We start from the raw sequence: 21,836 nt of genomic DNA on the forward strand, positions 1-21,836 counted from the left end.
TTCCTATCACCATCCGTCTCCACTGCCTTTCCAATAAGTGTTCTGGCACTTTGGGCCCATCCCTCTGGAGCTAGTTGACACCCATGTGTGAAAACTGTACAATCTCACTGGCTCTGGCCCGGCGAGCACTCTGCTCGGGTTTCAATACTGAGATCACTACCCTGGAGATACTTTAACACTTATCCCTCTACTCCCTCGTCACTCCTCCTAGCCATGCCATTGGTAGCCAAGTGGGACACGATCTGTCTTGCTTTCCATTGGGCCTTGGACAATCTGGACATTTGCAATACCCACACCGTGCTGCTGTTTATTGACAACAGCTCAGAGTTCAGAACATCACATCCTCAGTTGTTATCAACAATCTCCGCATCCGGGGCAGTGCATCTCCCTCCCTCTGCAACAGAATGTTTGACTTCCCCATTCGGAAACCACAGTCAGTGTAGCTCGGTCACAACATTTCCGATCAACAAACAGCACAATAGAGGCCCATCGGCCCCCAAAGCATTGTCGAAAATGCTCTTATCTTGGAAATCACCAATGGTAACCCATAACACTATATTTTCGAGGCTCCATGCCCCTGTCCAGGAGTCTCTTATGAGACCCTATCGTATCCGCCACAGCCACTAGCGCCGGCAGCCAATTCAACGCACTCTGCACTAAAAAAAAACCCTGGCATCTCCTCTGTAACTGCTTCCAAGCAGATTAAAAAAGCGCCCCCTCGTTCTAGCTATAGTTTCTTTTGTCCTGCACCGTGCGTGTAACTACCTCTCTATACGTTCAATCTATCACCTGGAAAGCCTCTCGAATTATTTAAAAAATTCCTGGATGTTAGCATCTGTGCACAGTCAACACGTTGACCCCGTTGACCTTGTCTCTCTCCACAAGCGGTCTGCAATGGCTGGACTCTCCTGCTTCCAAGTGGCCTCAGTCAGTCTGGAGAATTGGAATATCTCCATCAGGCTGCGGTTTTGTTGACAACAGCTCAGCGTTCAGAACAATCATTTCCTCAGTTATAATCAACAATCTCCAAACCCTGGGTCAGTGTATCTCCCTGTGCAACCGAATGTTTAACTAACTCATGAGGAAACCGCAGTCAATGCAGATCGGCCATAACATTTCCCATCCACAGGTAGGGTTCAAGTAGCAGAGGGGCTACAAAAGGGCTGAGACCGATTGCGGAAACGGGCAAAGCCATGGCTGATGGAATAGAGTGCCGGGAAGTTTTTGGTCCTGCAATTCGGTAAAATAAATAAAAATGCAGAATATTTTCGAAATGGAGAGAAAATTCAACAATCTACGGCCGAAAATGATTTGGGAGTCCTTGTGCAGGATTTCCTTAAGGTTAATTTATTGTTGGAGTCCGTGGTGACGAAGGCAAACACAACGGATTCATTGCTTTCCAGAGGACTAACATATGAAGACGATCAATTAATTTTAAGGTGTTTTTCGGAGGCCTGATCCGGGGTATTATGGCCCTAATTGTGGACCTTATATAGGGAAGGATGGGTGGACGTTCTGAAGGGTGAAATTGAGTTTCGCGAAAATGATTCCGGGGTTGAGGAGAGTTTGATGAATCTGGGCCTGTACTCACTGGAATTCAGAAGAAAGAGAGGTGACGTCATTGACACCCGTCAAAAGTTGAAAGTCCTCGATCGAGTGAATGGAGAGAGAGATGGTGGGGGAGACTAAGGCCTGCGTGGGCAGCCTCAGCATGCAGGGATGAGAATTTAGAACGTATGTTCGGAGGGATTTCCTCTGCCAAAGAGGGGTGGTTTAAGGAATTCCTTGTCGTAGGCGGCGGTGTAAACCAAGTCATTGTGTATGTACAACACATCAGTAGATCGAGGTAAAAGTTTCTGCTGAAGGAATTAACCAGCTACGGGCTTAAAAAAAAAGCTAAAGCAAAAAGGAGGTAATCTCCTGATTACAGCCTCAGACATGTGAAATTGGCTTAATGTAAAGAAGATTAGACAGTCAAATGCGTGTGTCAAGGATTGGTGTTGGAGAAGTGGGTTCGAATTCATGAGAAATTGGCACCAGTACTTGGGAAGGAGGGAGCTGTTCCAATGGGACGGATACACCTGAACCGTGATGGGACCGGGATCCCAGAGAGCCACATGACGCGGGGTTGTGTGCAACAGATTGGCGGAGTATGGATAAAGTAAAAGAGAAAAATGTGGATGAAGTTAAAGTAAAATCAAAAGATAAAAAAAGAGAAAAGTAAGTGTGGAGTGAAGTGAAGCGAAGAAACTTCAAGTGTAAAGTGAGAAAGATGACATGATTTTAAAAGCACAATGAGTGTAAAATCACTTTATCTGAAAGTCCGTAGTTTTCCAAATAAGGTCAGTGAAATCGTGGCACAAATCAGTACAAAGGGGACTGATTTAGTGGTCATTATAGAGACGTGGCTGCAAAGTAAAGAGGATTGGAAATTCAATATCCAAGAATATCAGGGAATACGAAAGGATTAGCAGGAATTTCAGGAGGTGGTGTAGCGCTCTTGATTGAGGCGGATGTTAGGGCGATATTTGGAGACGACATAGGATCTTTGGAGCAGAATGTGGAATCAATCTGGGTGGAGATAGCACATTCACTCAAACACGAAGAAGGTGCCAAGTTCCCGACCGAAGAGCGGCAGGCATTCAGGTCTCGGCGCGTCCATTCCCCGGAGTGTGGTTAGCTGTCACTTTCCCTTTAGGGCTCTGACTACCAATTATTGCCCGTCAACAACCCTCCCCTCCATCGAGGACATGTTCAAGAATGAATGCGTCCGGAATACCGCCTCCAGCCGGGAAATACCCTGTGCTCATCGGTACCATCGGGGAGGGGGTACAGGAGCCTGAAAACTCAACAATTTACAAGCAGTTGCCTCCCCTCCGCCATCAGATTGCGAACTCTCCGTGAACACTTAAACACTCCCTCGGTATTCACCTTCATTGCAGTATTTATTAGTTCTCCCTATTTACGTTAATTTTACATCTCCCTATTTACGATAATTTTGCACCGTACCGAAGTCACCTTGAAGTTGTACAAGGCGTCGTTGAGGCCGCGCTTGGAGGGCGGTGTTCACTTCTGGTCCCCCTCCTGTAGGAAAGCTGCCACTAAGCTGGGAAGAGTGCGGGGTGAGATTTACGAGGATGTTGCCGGGTCTCGACGGTCTGAGTTACGGACAGAAGGCAAGCAGAAAGGATGTGTCTACAGTTCCTGGAGCGAGGGTATGAAGCCAGGAGGGGCACAAGGAGGGTAAATGTGCACATTGGGTTGGGTTGGGGAATTGAGAGCCAGAGTTCACAGAATTGAGGTGAGAGTGTGTGGAGAGAACGGAGAGAGGAGAGGCCGAGAATGGGGTCCGAGGGGGAGAGAGCCAGAGCAGAAGAAGAATGTGTTGGGGAGAATGGCAAAGATAAGAGTAGAAAGAGGGAGTAATTGTGGCGAGCGGAGGAGAGAGGGGCAGGAAGGGTGAAGAGTGGTCTGGATGGGGAGAGGGAGAGTAGTGGGGGAGAATGTGGATGCGATTAGAGGAGGAGACTGGTGTACGATGGAGTGGGTGTGAAGGAGTAAAAGGGTAGGGGTTTGAGAGTGGGGTAGATTGAATGGGGAGAATTGAGATACATTCCTTTGATTTAGGTTCTCCCCACGGGGTGTTGACAAAGACCTCGGATCTCTGCAGGAATATCCGACTTCTCGCAGAGGAATCTGTGTTTTATTTTGCAATCGTATGTCCAGGATCCGTCGCATTTTCTGCAGCTGGGCCGGCTATAGGACTTGTACAGAAGATTAGAGCCCACATTCCTGTCAAAGAGGGTTAGACAATTTCAACAGAGACAAAACAGATGCAGCAGCCAACCTGAGATCGTCGAAAACAACTAATCCATTGATCTGCGCTCGCCACCCAGCCCCGGATCCACGGCCGTACGAATCCCACTACACCCCTCTCCCCGACAATCCCGAGTCAGTTCCCAAATCAATCCCAATGCATCACCCTCGCCCGACAACCCTGGGTCAGTCAACAGTCTAATCCCACTGACCCAATCTCTCTCTCCACGGCCTCGTGTCACTCTCAAACCACGGACCTGTAACAGTCCAAACCTCACCCGTCTCTGCATTTTCCAATCCAGTAAGTTCTGTATTCATCGCCGACAGAGGTGGAAACAAATTCCTGTGAAGTGAAATCCTTTCCATTAATATGCATTCAACGTCCTGGGAAATGTTTCACTGCTAATGTAATGGTTTCTCTGTAGCAGCAGTGTGTTTGTGTTATGACGAGAGATAACGGGTGCTTTGTAATGTGTGGCGTCCGCTGATGGGAGGGGTTTTCTTTCCTGTGAGCCCGTGAGCGGGGAACTCGCGGGCTTTTGTTCGGCAGAAGATGGAAAGAGAAGATGCCAGAATGGGGTAATCGTAGACTGCAGGTCTGAGCGGACTTGGAATGGGGTCGGGAGTCGACCACACTCAGGAGAAATCGATGGAGAACGGACGGACGGGAAAACAGTGAGCTCCAAGGAGCGCGTTGGACTGTTTCGTTAAAATGGTAAAATTGTTTTCTAGACTAACCCTGTAGTTAAATGAAGAATCATAAAGCCCAACCGTTTAATTGCAAATGGTGAACTGCTCGTTATTTCGTGGGATTGATTTGTAACCGGGCAACACGACCACACAAACAAGTTTTTCTCGGATTGGCCTGGCCGACGGCAGTATCGCCCTCACACACCAGGCAAAGCATGCTGGTAGAACCTAACGGTGACATTGCGCCTCTCCCCATGTCTGGCCACGGGAAAATTTGAAGAGATGGCATAGACATGGAAACATCCAGTGTCATATCCCAGGAATGGGTGATGGGACGGCTTTGTGGGTGCTTCACTCTGTGCCTGACCCAGGGAGAGTCTGACGGGACGCCGTGAAGGGACTTCATTCTGTCACAATCAAAAACTTCCATAATTGCACCGTGCAGAGCATTCCGACAGGGGGCATGACTGTCCGGTATGGAGGGGGCTACTGCACAGGACCGAAAGAGCTGCGGAAGTTTGCAATTCTAGTCAGCTCCATCGTGGGCGCATGTCTACAAAGTACCCAGGACATTTTCAGGAGGCGGAGTCTCAGCAAGGCAGTGTCCATTATTAAAGACCTCCACCAGCCAGGGCATGCCCATTTCTCTCTGTAACCATCAGGTAGGAGATACAGAAGCTTGAAGGCCCTCACTCAGTGATTCAGGAACAGCTTCTTCTCCTCTGCCATCCGATTCCTAAATGGACTGGAAACATTGTACACTACCTCACTTTTTATAACGTAGATCATTTCCGGTTTTTTTACATTTTTAATAATCAATTCAATGTACGTGTTTGATTTACTTGTTCATTTTTATTATGCTTTATTTTATATTTATTATTATTTTCTCTCTCTCTGTTAAATTATGCATTGCATTGAAGTGCTACTGCTAAGTTAACAAATTTCACGTCACATGCCAGTGATGATAAACCGGGTTCAGATACTGGTCCTCGTGGGAGTTTCACTCTGTGTCTATCCCCGGGAGGGTGTGATGGGACGGTGTGGAATGTTTCGATCTATCTTACACCCTGGGAATCACTTACCTCTTCCTCTTTTGAATTTATTTCGAGGAGCCTTGCATCCAAGTTTGAACAATGTTCCCTCGCTCCATCATAAGTTTTCTCCAAGGAAGATATGAAATAACACCGATTTTCGTTATCGATCCAGTTCTGAGGACACGGATGCTCTACAAATCAGGAACAAAAAACAGTGATTCACCCTCCATAACACCCATTGCACCGAATGGGATCAGAAAATTCAAACTCCCTTAACAACGTCCAATCCCGGATTCAGACAGCAGGTGTCGCTCCTTTCACACCGTCCCATCACGCACACCTCCGGCCAGACATAGAGAGAACCTCCCTCCGCATCGTCCCCCCATCTCATACTCGCGGGATCAGAAACAGAGTGTCTCTCTCTCTCTCTCTCTCTCTCTCTCTCTCTCTCACTCACTCTCTCCACAGTCGCATTACACACACATGGGTTCAGACTGCACGCTGCCCATTGTCAAACCACGCGCTCTTGCGGGCAGACACAGAGAGAAGCTCACTCCACACCGTCCCATCACACATTCCCACAGGGAGACACAGAGTTAAGCTACTGTGACAGTGTCCAATCGCCCACACCAGTGATCAGACACAGTGTAGCTCCTCGAGCACCGTTCGATTACTGACACCCGGAGAAATTCTGAAGGTCACTGGTTCGAGCTGAGGCAGTCTGTTGTGTCCTTGAGCAAGGGACTTAACCACACATTGCTGTGCGATGTCAAAGGGGCCAAGCTGCATGGGTCATAGTGCCCTTCACTTGGACAACATCGGTGGCGTGGAGAGGGGAGACTTGCAGCTTGGGCAACTGCCGGTCTTCCATACAACCCTGCCCAGGCCTGCGCCCTGGAAACCTTCCCAGGCGAAAGTCCATGGTCTCACTAGAACAACGGGGACCTAGAAACTGAAATTAGAAAAAAAACTTATAGCGTCCTGTTTTATAATATTGGCCAGTTTACCATCATATTCCAGTTGTATTCCAGCTTGTTTTTTTATTATTATTTCACAGCCTTTCTTGTTGCCTTTTGTATGATTTTAAAAGCTTTCAAGTCATCCAATTCCTACTCAATTTTGCCATTTTACATCAGCTTTCCCTGGCCTAACTGCAATCCTTAATTTCCTTTGTCAGCCACGGATGCCTACTCTTATCTTGTAAGAACCTCTTCTTCGTTGGGGCATATGTATCCTGTTCATTGTGTAAAATTACCAGAAATTTAGTCCGTATGCCCGACTGCATCTGAAGTGTTATACCGGCTGCTGATGAGGATGACCACTGAACTGGCTTCCCGGCTGTCACCCAGTTTCCTGTGTCCTCCACCTTGGATGTAACCGCCTCTCTGTGTACGTCTCCGTTTATTAACACGCTTGATCTCTTGCCAAAGAAGCGCCGCATTATCCATTATACTCCAAACATTAAAAGTTAACATTTTCTGTCCTGTGTTTGTTCTTTTCGATGGTGTCCACAATTTACCAAGCATCTCAGACGATTGACTGTAATTTCCCTCCTCAACAGCAAATGCTCAGGAATCACTATCGGAGAGTAAATCTCCCTCAACACTGTCCCATCTCAAACAACAGGGGTTACACATAGAGTGAAGTTCACTCCACACGGTCCCATCTCACACTCCCGGGGTCAGACACAAGAGTAAATCTCCCTCTACACTTTCACATCAGACACTCCCGGGGTCAAGACACAGAGTGAATCTCCCTCCACTCCGTCCCATCACACACTCCCGGGGTCAGACCAGAGTCAATCCCCCTCCTCACCGTCCAAACACACACTCCCGGGGTTAGACACAGAAAGAATCTCACTTCACACATTCCCATCACACACTCCCGGGGTCAGACAAAGTGTATCGCCCATCTCACCTTCCTATCACACACTCCCGGGATCAGACACAGAGTGAATCCGCCTCCACAATGACCCATCACGCACTCCCGGGGTCAGACACAGAGTCAATCCCCCTCCTCACCGTCCCATCACACATTCCCGGGGTTAGACACAGATTGAATCTCCCGCCATACCTTCCCATCTCACATTCCGCGGGTCAGACACACAGTGAACATCCCACCTCACAGTCCCATCGCACACTCCCGGGGTCAGAAACGGAGTGAATCTCCCACCACACTGTCCCATCACACAACTCCCGGGCTCAGACACGGATTGAATCTCCATCCGCACCGTCCCATCACACACTCCCGGGGTCAGACACAGAGTGAATCTCCCTCCACACCGTCCCATCACACACTCCCGGGGTCAGACACAGAGTGAATCTCCCTCCACACCGTCCCATCTCACAAAGTCTCGTCACGCACTGCCTGTGAATCTCTTCCTCAATGGCCTCATCACGCATTCCAGCATTCAGACGTGTCGTGAAATTTCCTGCACGCCGTCCAGTCACACTCCTCCGGTGGAAGTTTCTCCGTGTTTCTCCATAGAACCATAAAACTATAGAACACAACAGCACAGTACAGGCACTTCAGCCCTCCATGTTGTGCTGACCCATATAACCCTTAAAAATGTATTAAACCAACACTACCCAATAACCCTCCATTTTTCTTTCATCCATGTGCCTGTCAAAGAGGCTCTTAAATACCCCTAATGTTTTAGCCTCCACCACCATCCCTGGCAGGTCATTGCAGGCAATCACAACTCTCTGTGTAAAAAAGAAAATTACCCCTGGTATCTCCCCTAATCTTTCCTTCCTTAATTTTGTATCAATGCCTCTGGTGTTTCTTCTATTGGTTCCCTGGGAAACAGGTACAGACCACCGATCCTATCTATGCCTCTTATAGTCTTCTAGACGTCTATCAAATCCCCTCTCATTCTTCTACGCTCCAAAGAGAAAAGTCCCAGCTCTGCTAACCTTGTTTCATATGACTTGTTCTCCAATCAGGCAACATCCTGGTGAATCTCCTCTGCACCCTGTCCACAGCTTCCACATCTTTCCTATAATGAGGTGCCCAGAATTGAACACAATACTCTAAGTGCGGTCTCACCGGAGATTTGTAGAGCTGTAACATGACCTCTCTACTCTTGAACTCAATCCCCCTCTTAATGAAGTCTAGCATCCCATAGGTCTTCTTAATTACCCTATCAACCTGTGCAGCGACCTTGATGGATGTATGGAATTGAACCCCAAGTTCCCTTTGTTCACCCACACTGTTAAGTAACTGACCATTAATTCTGTACTCAGTCTTCTGGCTTGTCCTTCCAAAATACATCACCTCGCACTTGTCCGGATTGAACTCCATCTGCCATTTTTATGCCCAACTCTGCAGCCTGTCTATATCTTCTTGCAACCTTCGACAACATACAGCTCCATCCAAAGCTCCTCCAATCTTCGTGTCATCCACGAAGTTACTCAACCATCTTTCCACCTCTACTTTCAGGTCATTTATAAAATTCACGAACAGCAGGGGTCCAAGGACAGATCCCTGCGACACTCCACTAATTACCGACCTCCAGGAAGAATACTTTCCTTTCACAACTACACTCTGCTTTCTTCCTTTAAGTCATTGTTTTTTTATCCAAACACCTTCCACAACGTCTCATCAGACACTCTCGGGATCAGAAACTGTGTGAAACCTCTTCTGCAACGTCCCATAATTCACTCCCAGATTCAGGCACAGAGTGAAGCCCCAGCTGCACCGTCCCGTCACACACTCCTATATTTAGACTGAAACTCTCTCTCTCCACGGTGCTACAACACACTTCAGAAGTTAGACATGAGGTGAATCTCTCTGGGCACTGTCCCAACATACAATCCCTCTGTCAGACACAGAGTGAAGCTGGATCCATACTGTCCTATCAGAGATTCACGGAGTCAGACATAGAATAAAATTGTAATGCTACGTCTCACAATCCCGTGGTCAGACCCAGAGTGAATGCACCTCTACAACATCCCGCCACACTCTCCTGGGTTCAGTGACAGAATACAACTTCTTCCAGACAGACGCGTCATCCACTCCCGATGTCAAGCACAGAGTGACGGTTCCTCTCTCCATGCCTGTCCTGTGATGAGGAGCGGCTTAAAGAGGGGATGATGCCTCACCTTTTCTGCTGGTCAACAATTCACAGATTTGAGCCTTGGTTTCGTTGACAGATCTGTACTTCGTTTCCATCTCAGTGAACTGGTGACGGAGATAGCTGTGCATTCGTTTAAGATCGGATAGATTAGAGTTGAGCGCAGAGAGATTTTTCAGACAGGTTCTCCGGGAGAAATTCAGGTGGGAATTCTCGGATATCTTGGATTGAAGGGTTGAGTTTAACTCCTGGTAATTTCTGTCGGATGTGATCTCAGACTGACGAATCTGTGACACTGCGAGAGATGGTAAAGGATGTTTAGCCTTTACAGTGACACGTGAGTCAGCGTCACGCTACCGAACGGGTCACAGAGAGTGTTGTGTCAGTGTCACGGTGAAGGGTGTCACAGTGAAGGATGTGCTGATGGCACAGTGAGAGGAGTCGGCACCATTTTGAGGGTCGTGTCTGTGGCACGCTGAGGGGTATATCAATGTCCCGGTGAAGATTGTGTTGATTTTCCAATGGGGGTCTGCGTCACTATCATGGGGGACATGTCCGAGTTGCTCTGATGAAAGTGTCGGTGTCACTGTGATAGGTGTTTAGGGGCACTGTCGAGAGTTGAGGCGGTTCATAATGAAGTGTTTCTCGATGTCACTGCGAGGGAAATCGCAGAGTGAGGGGCTTGGGGTGTCACTGTGGTTAGAGTACCTGTGGCATGGTTTGGGGTGCACTGGTCGCACAGAGAGGAGTGTGTCTGTGTCACGGTGAGCGGCATGTCATGGCTACGGTAGGTGTGGCAGTGTCACGCCAAGGTGTGCGTCGATGTCACTGAGGTTTCGCTGTGAATTTCGGAGCCGGTATGACGATCAGGTGTCTGCCTGTGTCAGGGTGAGGTGAAGGTAATTGCGTCAGTGAGCGGTGCATCTGTGTTATGTTGAGGGGCGCAATCGTCTCGGTGAGGGGTGTTCCAGTGACGTGTGAGTCTTTGTCACGGTGCGGAGCTGGACGGGTCAGGGGGAGATGCGTGTTGGTGTCACAGAGACTGGTGTCTCAGTGTCACTGTTCAGGGCTTGTCGGTGTCACTGTGGTGCTGTACAATAACAATTTATTTACATTTGGAGCCCGTTCGGCTCACCTTGGGTCGAGAGCCCGTCAACAATCACGGTAATGGCGGAAGTAACTAGGCAGAGTTGGCAGATCCTACGGTGCGATCTATTCCCCATGTTCTCTTTCAGTGTGTTGGTGAATGCAGCCATGTCGCCCACTGGGACTCTCTTCCACCCACCAGACGCGGTCTCTCCTTCCACCACCAACACCCCTCCCTCTCTCAATCTCAGTTACATTGAGCCTCATCGCTGAGATTCCAAATAGCTTGACTTCCCAGGGCTGACCAGCGTCTCTCTGATTCCAGAAACTTAATCACGTCTCCCGAATGTCATCGTTTAAGTTGAAAATGTGGGTGTTTGACTGAGCCCTCAGGGGAGGCTTTTCCAGACTATGGGAATACATGGGATGCACGGGGAATTGGCCGTCTGGATTCAGAGTTTTACAGTCATGTTTTATTCCACACTCCCAACTTACGGTCTGACTCCAACCGGAGTCCGTTCGACTCACCATGGATCGAGAGCCCGACCACCGTCGCGAAGAGGACGAACGTAACCAGGCAGAGTAGGCAGAACTTACGGTCCGGTCTATTTCCGATGTTCTCGTTCGTCTGCTCTTTATGCGGACCTGTAGAGAGACGATTCAGAGAAACAGAAGGAGAATTCAGGAGATGGTGTGAGAGGACCGATGGGCCGGAAAATGTGAAACAATGGGGGAGAGAAAACGAGAAGAGAGAGGACCTAGGAAGTGGCCGCGTGAGAAGAGGAAGCGATTTTCGGTGTGAATGGGGAGTGGGATGTGCGAGAGAGACAGAGAAAAAGTGGGGAACAGAGGCGAAATGACGAGAGAGAAAAGTGGGAGAGAGGAGGGAAGAGACAATGGAGCGAGAGAGAGGGGTGGGAAAGAGTGGAAAGAGAGTGTTTCACGGGTTTATTATTTTTCCTATCTGTATCACTGTTTGACCGCTTTGTTCATTTTTCACGCATGAGATAAATGACTGTCTTCTGGGGATGAAGCTGTTGCGGTGATTTCGTAGACTCCATTGTGTTTCTTTGTTTTGCAGCTGCTGACAAGGAGAAGGGCAGCACCGTCACGTGATGGCTAGCGCAGCGCTTTACAGTACCAGCGACCCGGGTTCAGTTCCCGTCACTGCTTGCAAGGAGTTTCCAATACTCCCCATGAGCCAGTGGATTTCCTCCGGGTGATCTGGGATCCTTCCGTAGTACAAAGACATATCGGTTTTTCGGTTAATTGTTTATTGTAAATTTAACTGTCATTAAAAAGGAATAGTTCGGAGTATTGTTGGGCAACGCGGCCTGAATGGCCGGAAGAGCCGATTCGGAACTGTTATTCTATAGTAAAAAAAAACAAAATAAATTTTGAGGAAGAAATGATAAAGCATGGTGGGAAATGGTCTACATATACAACCGGACCATCCGGTGTTTGTGGTGGGTGTGACTGTCCGGGAAGAATGTAGAGCTGAAAGGCTGTAAAATCTCAGACGACACAAAATGTGAAGGGATAGGAGACAGTTAACGATAGAACCCTTAACTGTCGACAGGGAAAGGGATCTCGGGTTGATCACGCGGTTCAATGGAGTGATAAAGATTTGACTGCAGACAAAGTCTCTCTCATGGGAGATCCATTCACAAGATTGTGATGGCCGGGATTCACAGTGAATTGGGAATTAAGTCGCCGTACTGGCTTGTCCACAGAACCCAGAGGCCGGCGGCCGTCCGTGACTGGTGGTGTTACCCACGGGACCTCTATTGTCTGTGGCCAAAACCTGTGAGAACCTGGAGATTTAACAAGGCTTTGTGTGTTTCCAACATCCTGCATCGTAGACCAGCCAGTACAGCAGAGGAACAGGCCCTTCGGCCGGCAATGCTGTCCGGGATGCATTCCCTCTGGTGTCAGACATTTCACATTTGGGAATGATGCCCTTTGTAACTCTTATGATCTTGTGCTATCTCGGAGCATTTCGCCTACCAAGGTGCAACATTTTACGTTTGCCCGGGTTAAACACCATCTGCCATTCCTCCATCCCATATCAGACACTGATCCAAGTCCCACGGAATTGAATGCAGGCCATCTAAGCGATGCACAACACCCATCAGCCTATCATCTACAAACTTACCAAACCACCCATCTGCATTCTCACCCAGATCGTTCATTTATATAAAACAATATAACAATCACATCTCGGACCTTCTAGTCCGTGACGAACGCTTACTCTCACCTAGTCCCACCGACCCGCACTCATCCTATATCCTTCCATTCCTTTCCTATTCATATACCTATCCATTTTTAAATAACAATATCGAACCTGCTTCCACCACTTCCACTGGAAGCTCGTTCCACACATCTACCACTCTTTGTGCAAAAATGTCCTCTTTAAACTTTTGCTCCTTAACTCTCAACTCATGTCCTATTCTTTGAATGTTCCCCGCTCTCAATGAAAAAATAAACCTATCCATTTCAACTTGATCAATCCCCCTCATAATTTTTCAATACCTCTATCAAGTCCCCCCTCAGGCTTCTAACGATGCAAAGAATAAAGGCCTAACTTGTTCAAACTTTCTTTGTAACTTAGGTGCTGAAACCCAAGTAACATTCTCGTAAATCTCCCCTCTACGCCCTCTATTTTATTGACATATTTCCTATAGCTCGGTGTCCAGAACTGTGCACAATGCTAGAAATTGGTCCTCAGCAATACCTTGTACAATTTTAACTTTACATCCCAACTCCTATACTCAGTGCTCTGATTCATAAAGGCCAGCATACAAAAAGCTTTCTTCACCTACCTATCCACATGAGATTCTACATTCAGGGAACTGTGCGCCTTTATTCCTCGATCACTCTGTTCTACTGGATTTCTCAATGCCCTGACATGTACCATGTATGTCCTATTTTGATTAGGCCTAACAAAATTTAACACCTCAAACCTATCAGTATTAAATTCCATCTGCCATCTTCCAGCCCACATTTCTAACTGACCCAAATCTCCCTTCAAGCTTTGATTTCTTGCTTCCCTATCCACAACGCCACCTATCTAAGTATCGTTTGCAAACTTACTAATCCAATTTAACACCTCATCATCCAGATCATTAATGTATATGATAAACAACACTGGACCCTGTACAGTTCCCTGCGGCACACCACTAGTCACCGGCCTCCAAACTGACAAACAGTTATCCACCACTACTCTCTGGCATCTCCCATCCAGCGACTGTTGAATAAATTTTACTACTTCAATATTAATACCTAACAGTTGAAACTTCCTAACTAAGCTTCCGTGTGGAAACTTGTCAATTACTTACTGAAGTCGATACAGATAACATCCACTGCTTCACTATCGTCAACTTTCCTAGTAACCTTTCCAAAAAAGTTCAATGCGATCTGTCAAACATGAACTTCCACTCACAAATCCATGTTGACTGTTGCTAATGAGACCCTGTCTATCCAGATAATTAGATGTAATCTAGATATACATCAGAAACAGGAGAGATCGCACCCACACCCACAGATACAGGTCACTTCATTGGAGTAGAACAAGGTTACTCTATCACAGAATGCAGAATAAAGTATCAAAATTTCAGATAAATTGTAGTGCAGGCGGACTACAGGTTTCAAGAGCCGTGAAGAGGAAGATTTGATGTCAAGAGCACATCTTATCGTATTTGGTGTCCGTTCAATATTCTGATTGCTATTGTGTAGAAGCTATCCTTGAGCCTCCGGATACATGCTTTCGCATTTTCCCTCCGATGGGAGGGTGTAGAAGACAGAATGTCCGGGGACCTTTGATGACGCTGGGTGCTTTATCTGAGCAGCAGTATGTGCTGAGAGAGATCATGGAGGGGAGGATGGTTTCGGAGCTGGGCTCAGCTATTTCCACAACGCTCTGCAGTTCCCTGCGGTCATGGGCGGTGGAGTGTTTATATTTTTAGTGAGGAACCAGGACGTTTTATGAGAACAGGGTAGTGGACATTGTGAACAAGGAACAAAATAAGACTTTTTTTTTTACTTGGTAGACTAATCTGTGTAATGGTGTGGGACCCAGGGGAATTTGACCGAATGATATGTCCGGATTGATAGGCATAATAAACGCTTGACAAGTCCCGTATCAAGTTCCCAGATGGTAGATCACTCTGCAAGATGGGAGAGAGGAATTGGGAGAGAGATCCAAGAAGGAAAGGAGCGGTGAGACTGGGCGGGAGAGGGAAAGATAGGGAGAGTAGAAGAGAGAAGGGGGAAGGAGTTGGCAGGTGGCGTGAGACCCAGGTAGATATGCCGGCGGATTTAACTGGGGAGAACAGACCAGTAATTGGTAGTAGATGTTCCATACAGAAGCTTGTACAAGGCTATTAACACGGGCTCAGATGGGAAGATGCTGTGGAACCCAAGGAGATCTCTCTGACCGATTTGATTAAAGAGGACTGATCAGGTCGAGCTGCTGGATGTAATGTACACAGATTTTAACAAGGCCCCAGAGGGTGTACCGCTCTGGGAGATGGTGTGCGACGCGGGGGGGGGGGGGGATGGCTGATCCAGTATACAATTGACTCAGAGATAGGAGACACGTTTTAGTGTCGCAGTCCGTTTCCCAAACCGGAAGCCCGTCACTAGCACTGTTCACGGGTGGTCGGTGGTGGGCCGATCGATCTCTGTCAATTATATCGACAATTTATGGCAGATTGCACAGTACACAGTATGTGTGCTTGCAGACGACATTAACGTTGATGTCGTTTTATACAGTGAAGACAGATTTCACTTACAGTGGGATCTCGATTCGCCGGGGAAGTCGGCCGAGCAGAAGCAGATGCAACTTAGTTTGAACTTTCGTATTTCAGGAAGACAAGCAACAGGGTAGGACTTGCACGGTGAACGGGAGGAAACTAGGGAGAGTTTATAGAACGTACGGCGAGAGGTACGCTGTTCCCTGAAAGTGGAGTCACAGGTAGACAGAACCGTGGAGAGTATTGTAGAAGAGAGTGACCCAAGGGCATAATGGTACACGGTTCTCTGAAGGTGGAGTCACAGGTAGACAAGGTGGTGAAGAGCGTTGTCGAGCAGAGGGACCCGGGGTATAGGTACACGGTTCTCTGAAAGTGGAGTCACAGGTAGACAAGGTGGTGAAGAGCGTTGTCGAGCTGAGGGACCCGGGGTATAGGTACACGGTTCTCTGAAGGTGGAGTCACAGGTAGACAAGGTGGTGAAGAGCGTTGTCGAGCAGAGGGACCCGGGGTATAGGTTCACGGTTCTCTGAAAGTGGAGTCACAGTTGGACAGGGCGGTGAAGAAAGCAGTCAGGGCAATAAGTACAGGAGTAGGGAGGTCAGGTTGGAATTGAAGAGAGAGAGAGGGGTAGGGACTGAGAGGGAAGGGAGAGGGGGTAGTGACTGAGAGGGGGCAAAGAGAGTGTAGGGTCCAAGACGGAGGAGAGAGAAAGGGTAGGGATTGAGAGGGAGGAGGGAGACAACATTAGGAACCGATAAGGAGAGAGAGAAAAAGTAGCGACCAAGCGAGAGGAGAGATCAGGGTCGGGACCAGGAGGTGTGAGCCAGTGCAGGGACGAGAGAGAGGGGAGAGTGAGTAGGGACCCAAAGGGAGGAGGGAGAGCAGAGTAGTGACCGAGGTGAGGTGAGGGAGAGTTTGAGAACAAGAAGGAGGGGAGAGAGAGGGGTAGGGACTGAGAGGGAGGAGGGAGACAACATTAGGAACTGATAAGGGGAGAGAGAAAAAGTAGCGACCAAGCGAGAGGAGAGATCAGGGTCGGGACCAGGAGGTGTGAGCCAGTGTAGGCACGAGAGAGAGGGGGGAGTGAGTAGGGACCCAAAGGGAGGAGGGAGAGCAGAGTAGTGACCGAGGTGAGGTGAGGGAGAGTTTGAGAACAAGAAGGAGGGGAGAGAGAGGGATAGGGACTGAGAGGGACAGAGTGGTCGAGACCGAGAGGAAGGGGGCACAGAGGGTTTGAGAACGAGGGGGAGGAGAAAGGGAAGGGAGTATAGAACGAGAAGGAAGGCAGAGAGAGAGTGGTAGGGACCGAGAAAGACGGGGCATAGGGGGTAGTGACCGAGAGGGAAGAGAGAGAGAGAGAGAGAGAGAGAGAGAGAGAGAGAGAGAGAGAGAGAGAGAGAGAGAGAGAGAGAGAGAGAGAGAGAGAGAGAGAGAGAGAGAGAGAGAGAGAGAGAGAGAGAGAGAGAGAGAGATGGAGAGAGAGGAGCAGGGACTGAGAGAGGGAAGAAGAGTTAGGAGAGGAGAGGGGTAGGGACAGAGGAGAGAGAGAGAGAGGGTGAGGAAGTAAGAGGAGAGGTGTAGGACAGGAAGTGAGAGAGGTAGGGCCTGAGAGGGAGGGAGAGGAGGGAGAGAGGATTGGACTGAGAGGGAGGACAGTGAGAATAGTAGGGACTGAGAGGTAGGAGATTCAGAGGAATTGGGACTGAGATGAATGGAGGGGTAGGGAGTTAGGACAGGGTCATTTTTCTGTAGGCTTGGATAATCGAGGACCAAAATGCTCAGGGATAAAGAGAAAGCAGTAGATGATGCAACTGGGGACAAGAATGACAACATCTTGTTTACACCGACAGTGGTCCGTCTGTGGAACGAGCGGCCAAAGGAAGTGGTCGAAGCAGATTCATTAAAACTTGAACACTTGTGCATAACACACGTGACCCCTTAAGAGTGATGTCGTTATTGTGAACTCTGACCTGTCTGTGCAACCACTGACATTTCCGCAGGTCCCGGGGCAATGGGAGGATCTTCATACTCTTCGGTGAGATGTTCATCATTAGGAAGTTTGAGCACTGAGTAGGTCGAGTTCAGACCGTCTGAGAGGTGAGAGAGAGAAAGAGAGAAGTAAAAGGAGAGGCGTCGACAGAAGTTTTCTCGTAGGTCTGCGGCGGCTATTTTAAAAGGTGGTCTCGAGAGCGTTAGTCCATTGTACGTGGGCTGTCACTGGCTCTAACCGGATGGCCAATCGGCAGTTGGATAGCAGGGCAGGTTCAGGGAGCTACTGGCCCATGGAGCGTTTACCAAAGGAGCGGTTATCAAAGGAGGGACCTGAGGCAGAGCGGTAGGGCTTTGATACATCCGGGCTTCGGCGATAACGGGTCGAGGCGAGGTGAGCTAGCTGTGAGGAACAGAACAGGAAGAGTGTCTGTGAGGCCAGTGTTATATACTGCGTGTTAGATGTGGGAAGTCCGGGAGAATCTCAGCTTCCCGGATGGAAACTTCCGCACCAGCTACGTCGAGCTACAGCTCCTTAGGGACCGCGATAGGGAAATAGAGACGCAGCTCAATGACCTTCGTCTGGTCAGGGAGAGTGCGAAGATGATAGAGGGGATTTACAGGCAAGCAGTCACAGCGGGTCCTGGGGAGACAGATAAATGGGTAACAGTCAGGGGAGGGAAACGTCTGCTCAGGGAGAGTGAGGAGATGATAGACGGGATTTACAGGCAAGCAGTCACGCCGGGTCCCCGGGAGACAGATAAATGGGTAACAGTCAGGAGAGGGAAACGTCTGGTCAGGGAGAGTGAGGAGCTGATAGACGGGATTTACAGGCATGCAGTCACAGCGGGTCCTGGGGAGACAGATAAATGGGTAACAGTCAGGAGAGGGAAACGTCTGGTCAGGGAGAGTGAGGAGATGATAGAGGGGATTTGCAGGCATGCAGTCACTCCGGGTCCTCGGGAGACAGATAAATGGGTAACAGTCAGGAGAGGGAAACGTCTGGTCAGGGAGAGTGCGGAGATGATAGACGGGATTTACAGGCATGCAGTCACTCCGGGCCATCGGGAGACAGATAAATGGGTAACAGTCAGGAGAGGGAAACGTCTGGTCAGGGTGAGTGAGGAGATGATAGAGGAGATTTACAGGCAAGCAGTCACTCCGGGCCCTCGGGAGACAGATAAATGGGTAACAGTCAGGAGAGGGAAACGTCTGGTCAGCGAGAGTGCGGAGATGATAGAGGGGATTTACAGGCATGCAGTCACACCGGGTCCTGGGGAGACAGATAAATGGGTAACAGTCAGGAGAGGGAAACGTCTGGTCAGGGTGAGTGAGGAGATGATAGAGGAGATTTACAGGCAAGCAGTCACTCCGGGCCCTCGGGAGACAGATGAATGGGTAACAGTCAGGAGAGGGAAACGTCTGGTCAGGGAGAGTGAGGAGATGATAGACGGGATTTACAGGCATGCAGTCACACCGGGTCCTGGGGAGACAGATAAATGGGTAACAGTCAGGAGAGGGAAACGTCTGGTCAGGGAGAGTAAGGAGATGATAGAGGAGATTTACAGGCAAGCAGTCACACCGGGTCCTGGGGAGACAGATAAATGGGTAACAGTCAGGGGAGGGAAACGTCTGGTCAGGGAGAGTGAGGAGATGATAGAGGAGATTTACAGGCATGCAGTCACACCGGGTCCCCGGGAGAAAGATAAATGGGTAACAGTCAGGAGAGGGAAACGTCTGGTCAGGGAGAGTGAGGAGATGAAAGACGGGATTTACAGGCAAGCAGTCACAGCGGGTCCTGGGGTGACAGATAAATGGGTAACAGTCAGGAGAGGGAAACGTCTGGTCAGGGAGAGTGAGGAGATGATAGACGGGATTTACAGGCATGCAGTCACACCGGGTCCTGGGGAGACAGATAAATGGGTAACAGTCAGGAGAGGGAAACGTCTGGTCAGGGAGAGTGAGGAGATGATAGACGGGATTTACAGGCAAGCTGTCACACCGGGTCCTGGGGAGACAGATAAATGGGTAACAGTCAGGAGAGGGAAACGTTTGGTCAGGGTGAGTGAGGAGATGATAGACGGGATTTAAAGGCAAGCAGTCACACCGGATCCTGGGGAGACAAATAAATGGGTAACAGTCAGGAGTGGGAAACGTCTGGTCAGGGAGAGTGAGGAGATGATAGAGGGGATTTACAGGCAAGCAGTCACACCGGGCCCTGGGGAGACAGATAAATGGGTAACATTCAGGAGAGGGAAACGTCTGGTCAGGGAACGTGAGGAGATGATAGAGGGGATTTACAGGCATGCAGTCACTCCGGGTCCTGGGGAGACAGATAAATGGGTAACAGTCAGGAGAGGGAAACGTCTGGTCAGGGAGAGTGCGGAGATGATAGACGGGATTTACAGGCAAGCAGTCACACCGGGTCCTGGGGAGACAGATAAATGGGTAACAGTCAGGAGAGGGAAACGTCTGGTCAGGGAGAGTGAGGAGATGATAGACGGGATTTACAGGCAAGCAGTCACACCGGGTCCTGGGGAGAGAGATAAATGGGTAACAGTCAGGAGAGGGAAACGTCTGGTCAGGGAGAGTGCGGAGATGATAGAGGGGATTGACAGGCATGCAGTCACTCCGGGTCCTGGGGAGACAGATAAATGGGTAACAGTCAGGAGAGGGAAACGTCTGGTCAGGGAGAGTGCGGAGATGATATACGGGATTTACAGGCAAGCTGTCACAGCGGGTCCTGGGGAGACAGATAAATGGGTAACAGTCAGGAGAGGGAAACGTCTGGTCAGCGAGAGTGCGGAGATGATAGACGGGATTTACAGGCAAGCAGTCACACCGGGTCCTGGGGAGACAAATAAATGGGTAACAGTCAGGAGAGGGAAACGTCTGGTCAGGGAGATTGAGGAGATGATAGAGGGGATTTACAGGCAAGCAGTCACACCGGGTCCTGGGGAGACAGATAAATGGGTAACAGTCAGGAGAGGGAAACGTCTGGTCAGGGAGAGTGCGGAGATGATAGACGGGATTTACAGGCAAGCAGTCACACCGGGTCCTGGGGTGACAGATAAATGGGTAACAGTCAGGAGAGGGAAACGTCTTGTCAGGGTGAGTGAGGAGATGATAGAGGGCATTTACAGTCAAGCAGTCACACCGGGTCCTGGGGTGACAGATAAATGGGTAACAGTCAGGAGAGGGAAACGTCTGGTCAGGGAGAGTGCGGAGATGATATACGGGATTTACAGGCAAGCTGTCACAGCGGGTCCTGGGGAGACAGATAAATGGGTAACAGTCAGGAGAGGGAAACGTCTGGTCAGCGAGAGTGCGGAGATGATAGACGGGATTTACAGGCAAGCAGTCACACCGGGTCCTGGGGAGACAGATAAATGGGTAACAGTCAGGAGAGGGAAACGTCTGGTCAGGGAGAGTGCGGAGATGATAGACGGGATTTACAGGCAAGCAGTCACACCGGGTCCTGGGGAGACAGATAAATGGGTAACAGTCAGGAGAGGGAAACGTCTGGTCAGGGAGAGTGAGGAGATGATAGACGGGATTTACAGGCAAGCAGTCACACCGGGTCCTGGGGAGACAGATAAATGGGTAACAGTCAGGAGAGGGAAACGTCTGGTCAGGGAGAGTGCGGAGATGATAGAGGGGATTGACAGGCATGCAGTCACTCCGGGTCCTGGGGAGACAGATAAATGGGTAACAGTCAGGAGAGGGAAACGTCTGGTCAGGGAGAGTGCGGAGATGATATACGGGATTTACAGGCAAGCTGTCACAGCGGGTCCTGGGGAGACAGATAAATGGGTAACAGTCAGGAGAGGGAAACGTCTGGTCAGCGAGAGTGCGGAGATGATAGACGGGATTTACAGGCAAGCAGTCACACCGGGTCCTGGGGAGACAAATAAATGGGTAACAGTCAGGAGAGGGAAACGTCTGGTCAGGGAGAGTGCGGAGATGATAGACGGGATTTACAGGCAAGCAGTCACACCGGGTCCTGGGGTGACAGATAAATGGGTAACAGTCAGGAGAGGGAAACGTCTTGTCAGGGTGAGTGAGGAGATGATAGAGGGCATTTACAGTCAAGCAGTCACACCGGGCCCTCGGGAGACAGATAAATGTGTAACAGTCAGGAGAGGGAAACATCTGGTCAGGGAGAGTGCGGAGATGATAGACGGTATTTACAGGCAAGCAGTCACAGCGGGTCCTCGGGAGACAGATAAATGTGTCACAGTCAGGAGAGGGAAACGTCTTGTCAGGGTGAGTGAGGAGATGATAGAGGGCATTTACAGTCAAGCAGTCACACCGGGCCCTCGGGAGACAGATAAATGTGTAACAGTCAGGAGAGGGAAACATCTGGTCAGGGAGAGTGCGGAGATGATAGAC

The 21,836-nt window shown here is 49.3% G+C and overlaps 1 protein-coding gene across 2 annotated transcripts in view; it reads right to left on the reverse strand.

Annotated features, from left to right (window-relative positions):
• Nucleotides 1-2,926: 2,926 nt before the first annotated feature.
• Nucleotides 2,927-21,836, reverse strand: part of LOC132387138 (C-type lectin domain family 12 member B-like) — a 40,062-nt gene continuing 21,152 nt past the window's right edge. Inside the window, exons 5-10 of one of the 2 annotated variants that reach the window (XM_059959486.1) lie at nucleotides 17,426-17,545; nucleotides 11,230-11,346; nucleotides 9,644-9,910; nucleotides 5,589-5,731; nucleotides 4,095-4,159; nucleotides 2,927-3,792 (exon numbers count right to left, since the gene is read on the reverse strand). In XM_059959486.1, the coding sequence (XP_059815469.1) occupies nucleotides 3,624-3,792; nucleotides 4,095-4,159; nucleotides 5,589-5,731; nucleotides 9,644-9,910; nucleotides 11,230-11,346; nucleotides 17,426-17,545 (881 nt within the window). In that variant the 3' untranslated portion in view covers nucleotides 2,927-3,623. The remainder of the gene's footprint in view (nucleotides 3,793-4,094; nucleotides 4,160-5,588; nucleotides 5,732-9,643; nucleotides 9,911-11,229; nucleotides 11,347-17,425; nucleotides 17,546-21,836) is intronic. The other variant, XM_059959487.1, reaches the window with a different exon arrangement.

Source organism: Hypanus sabinus, unplaced genomic scaffold (genome assembly GCF_030144855.1).
Source record: "Hypanus sabinus isolate sHypSab1 unplaced genomic scaffold, sHypSab1.hap1 scaffold_1552, whole genome shotgun sequence".
In the NCBI taxonomy this organism is placed as follows: domain Eukaryota; kingdom Metazoa; phylum Chordata; class Chondrichthyes; order Myliobatiformes; family Dasyatidae; genus Hypanus; species Hypanus sabinus.